This window comes from Cystoisospora suis (assembly GCF_002600585.1).
Source record: "Cystoisospora suis strain Wien I chromosome Unknown contig_11218, whole genome shotgun sequence".
Lineage (NCBI taxonomy): Eukaryota > Apicomplexa > Conoidasida > Eucoccidiorida > Sarcocystidae > Cystoisospora > Cystoisospora suis.
Genome location: NW_027163990.1, coordinates 1 through 4,420, shown reverse-complemented (window position 1 = coordinate 4,420; position 4,420 = coordinate 1). Strand labels below are relative to the sequence as shown.

The window sequence follows — 4,420 nt, the reverse complement described above, 5'->3', positions numbered from 1 at the left end:
TGTCGGTGGCTTTTTTTTTCGCTGAGCCGATTCAGCTGTGAAACTGCGAGGCGGAAGACTACTTGGTGCGGATTTGAGCTCGACATACTGATCGGAGTGGAACACCAAAAAATTTACTTGTCCTCCATTCAGCTTTTCACGGGCTATCCCGATCTGAGCCCGAGCCAGCCCCGCGGTAAACCGACACCTCGAAGCGGCGTCGAATCGCGCTCGCTCCTCTCCGCAAGAAGAAGACCAGGCGGTGGTCGGACGGCTCTTTGCAGCGTACCGGTCTGAGCGCTTTGCCCCTTGCACACAGGAGCTGATGGCGATTTCAGGGAAAATCGACAGCAAACAGGGTGACTGTCGGAGGGCACACTGGGGTACTGCGTAACGGAGGAAATAAGATATGCTGCGTCTTCGTCAGCTCTCACACCCTCTGAAAAAGTCTAACTCTTCTACAGTACGGACGTCGGCTAGGTTACCGTAGCTGTGCTCCGACTCACCAGGCTGCGTCCTCGCCACTTCAACGAAGAGACATTGAGACCACCTAACGCTAAACTGCTTCGACGATGTCGCGAGATGCATTTGGTCTTTCCAACCACTATCTTCGAGTACATGAGCGGTAGTGCCCTTAGGGAGTTGAGCTGATGGGTCCGTGCCCAGACAGCGGCATGAGGGTGCAAAGACGACTTGGCCCGTAGGTTGTGTTTAGGCTGTATGCGGGCGCACGGAAGGCGACGAGTGCCCACCATACGCTCTCTCACTATGTGCTATGCGGTCTCGACAGGCATTCAGTTGCTTGGGTAGGGAACTCGTACATCGAAGTCACACATGGGATTGACCGTGCTGCCCTTCTCCGTTCACTACGTGCTCCGTTCTCGATGACCGGCTGTCGAGAGCTACCGAAGAATGATCAGTCCTTGAGCATTACCTAGGCTGCCTCAGCCCGAAACTACGCAATGGTTGCGACGAGTCTGAAACAGCTCCTTTGAGCCGTAGAGAAGGCCAGTGTCTACAACGCGTCTGCCCAACAGTAAGCCGACGGCTTACTGGAGAAACCCGTCTGCCACGTACTATACAGAACCGCGGATGCACAAGAACTAACAGTCCACTGCATCAGGAAAGCCACCAGACACGCCGCATCCGGACCTTGCCTATGGAGCTCACAAATCCCAGCTTGCCCTACGTGAAAAGGCCGACGCGTACTCGAGAGCCAGCTAATCAGAAAGGGGTCAACCACGCCGTTCTAGCCGACAGCACCACGAGCTGCAAAACTTCCAAACTGAGGGACACTGCTCGAAACCCCGTCCACCACCGCCAAAACGACACAAAGCACTCAAGCACCGCGGCTCTTCCCCGAACAAATTTCTCTCTGAAAGCATTGTCATCCCACGCCGCCAGGCGCCGCTCCCCGATGTTACTGACCCAGGCCTGCCACGGAAAGGAGGAAGACGCAGCTCTCAAAGGGCCAACGCACTCCAGGCTGAATTGCCCGCAGCCTACCACCACGCGGATAGTCAGCGCAGGGCCCGCAAAGGAGCGCGACTTAGGTTTGTAACCGGAGAGACAGGACGAGGCGCATCGCCACGTGGAAGCGGACGCATGGTCCAAGGGACACTGTTTTTGTCCGCGGTGACGGGACAGACGGGGCGGCCCTGGCGACGTACCGGACACGTTCCGAAAAACAATAAATGGAAACAGCGCCTTTCTTATCGCTACTGAAAAAAAAAAAAGCCAAGGCAGGCCTGCTTCTCCAAAGCACTCACACGATGAGAGAAACAAGACTTCGAACCTCGCCATTAAAAAAACAAAAGTAGACACGGAAAGCGTTTCCTTCCCAAACGCTTCACTTGAGTCACAGAGTACTGGAAATCTGGACAAACCAAACAAAAAAAGAAGTCGACCACGGCGTGCAGAGTTGGCTAAATCTGGCGGTGGCTCAAGCATGATTCGAAACACAGGTCGGTCTACGGACTGTGAACAACCCTCGCAGACGTTCTTGAGCGCTCCTTGGGGTACAGGTACGCCTTCGGCCACTTGCGCTTGAGAAAAAATAGGTACAGTGCAAGGCAAAAGCAAATAAGGCTTATTGCCAACATGATGATGCATGTGTACACATAGTTGGCTTTGAAGATGCGCACAGTCAAATCGTCATGCAGAGGAATTCTCAGCAGCGAGAGAAGCCCGCCTGTTGCGCTTGTCAGTCCCACAACTTTGCCGAAGTCAGTTGTCTTGAAAGTGTCCCCCATGTACGCGTACATCTGACCACTGAAGTTCGACACGTACAGACACGAGAAAACAGCACTTATGTAGTAACAGGGGACCACGCGCGTCAGGGCGAACACGTACATGAACACGCCTGAGCTAATGATAAAGAGAACAAGCGACATTACGCCCCACGTGTCGGCAACCTTGCCTAAGACTATGGAGGGAATCATCGAGACTGGACCGAGAATACCCAGCAAGTCGTTCACGCTCGCGTTGAACAGATTCTCCGCCGACGTCATGTAGAAGCTGTAGAAAAGCGCGTTCAAGGGCCAGTAGATATAGAAGCAATAGAAATACGGGGAGCGCAGCTGTTTCGAAAAAGGTATCATTACTGCCGGTGTCTCCTGCTCCGATGGCTCCTGTACTTCGAGAGATACAACTACTGGCGACGGCGCTCCCTCCTCGGCTGGGCCAACTCCGGATTGTCCTTCGGTCCTTAAACCCGTGCTTTGCCGTGTATTAGCCTCGCTCCGAGGCGCCACCAGGCAATCCTCTTCTTGCACACTGTTGTCGAATCCCCCTCCTGCCGCGGCAATCCCGTGCTTGTCTACCATCGCCAATCCGGCTCCCGACGCCCTGACACCGCCCGCTAGTCTGCTCAGTTCTTCCTGCGATTTGTAGGCCCTAAGCGGGAAAAGCAATAATGCTACCACAAAACAAAGGCCCGTTCCCGCTCCCGCGTATGCCATGCATATCGAAAAGAAAGACTGGTGCGGGTTGTTCTTCCATGATGTGTCCATTATGGTGGGAATGGAAAAAGATGCAGACATTGCTGCACTCATTGTGACGATGACAAGGCCCTCATGCCGTGGGAACAAGTTGCTGATATTGAGGCAAGGAAGGTACCCCGCGTCTGCTCCTAACGCTAAACAGAGCACTCCGGGAATGTACGTCTGGCACTGCTCACTGGCGACACCCAAGAGAACCCATCCAGTCGTATTCATAAGCTGACCCACACACGCACACACCTTTGGTCCTTTGAAGTCCATTAGCAGGCCAGCACCTAAAGAAAAACAGAACGCTACGGCGACGCCTACAGTGAAGAGGAGCTGCACCGCATTGTCCTGCGCGTGACAGATATACCTTTTGTCAGTAACCAGATCCTCCCCCAGACAAAGCCACTCGAACGCACCCGCCCGAAATAGCATGGACGACAAGTTGGGCCACCCAAACAGTACTCGAGCCGAGACGAACGTGTACAATACGTACACACCGAGCAAAAAAAACCGGTTGAGGCCAAACGGGGTCGATTGATGGGCAGCTTCAGCGGACCGGCCAGGTGCTGTGAGCAAAGGCGTGCCGGGCAACGGGCCTGCTGTATCTTCTGGGTACCTAGAGGGAGAGCCAGAGTTGCACGGGGAACCGGAATCGCCCAAGCACTTCGCCGGATCAGTCCTTCCCTCCGGACTGGCCATGGGGACTTCCACCGGCTCGGTGGAGGGCACCCCCCCGCAAAGGTCTGGACTGGCCTCCACTCGCACACATGACAAAGGGGAGTCTCCCGCCAAAGATGCACCGGTGGAAAGCTCTACTATTGTTTCAGGTGAACTGAGCATTCTGAACCTTCACAACTGGATGACAACGCCAAATGCCAAAGCAACAAAGCAGGAAGAGACTGAGGCAGGAAGCCGATGGATACAATTGCTCGCGTGTGTTGACAAGCCCAGTCACGAGGAAAGCTGTTTTGAGAAAAATTCTAGGCGACGGCTTCGACCCAACAAAAGAGCTGCAAAAAGCGACGTCGCATGCACGCGGCAGTTCTGCCACAAGTTAGTTGAGCGAGAAAACGCGATCTTGAAAACTAGCATCAAGCTCTCTATGCAGGCCGCCTACTACAGCTCACACACAAGAAAGATACCCACGAAGTATGAAACAGGAGGAATTCACAGCGAGCCAGAGGCAAACTATTACGGACTAAGGAGCGCCTTCGCCCAAGTTGGCAACAGGGGCAGGAAAACTGTAGCAAGGCACTGCCTCAGCATACCGGCTTCCGGAACAGGCTGTCATCAGATGCGACGGCACACAGGGTCACGACGAAGATCAGCAGAAATCGAATAGCGTAAATTAGAATAGAGTGGCGCAAAGTCGCGCAAAGTCGCAATAGTCTTGGGCGCTAGCGGCCCAATAGTAAAACGGAAAATAGCAGATCTCAGCAACCAGGGCACCTCAG

General features: G+C 54.2%; 1 protein-coding gene across 1 annotated transcript; it reads right to left on the bottom strand.

The window, feature by feature from the left end:
* Positions 1 to 985: 985 nt before the first annotated feature.
* CSUI_011384 (major facilitator family protein) lies at positions 986 to 4,242 on the bottom strand. The gene has a single exon (XM_068071483.1). The coding sequence runs from the start codon at positions 3,804 to 3,806 to the stop codon at positions 1,950 to 1,952; it is 1,857 nt and encodes a 618-aa protein (XP_067916541.1). The 5' UTR covers positions 3,807 to 4,242; the 3' UTR covers positions 986 to 1,949.
* Positions 4,243 to 4,420: the final 178 nt, after the last annotated feature.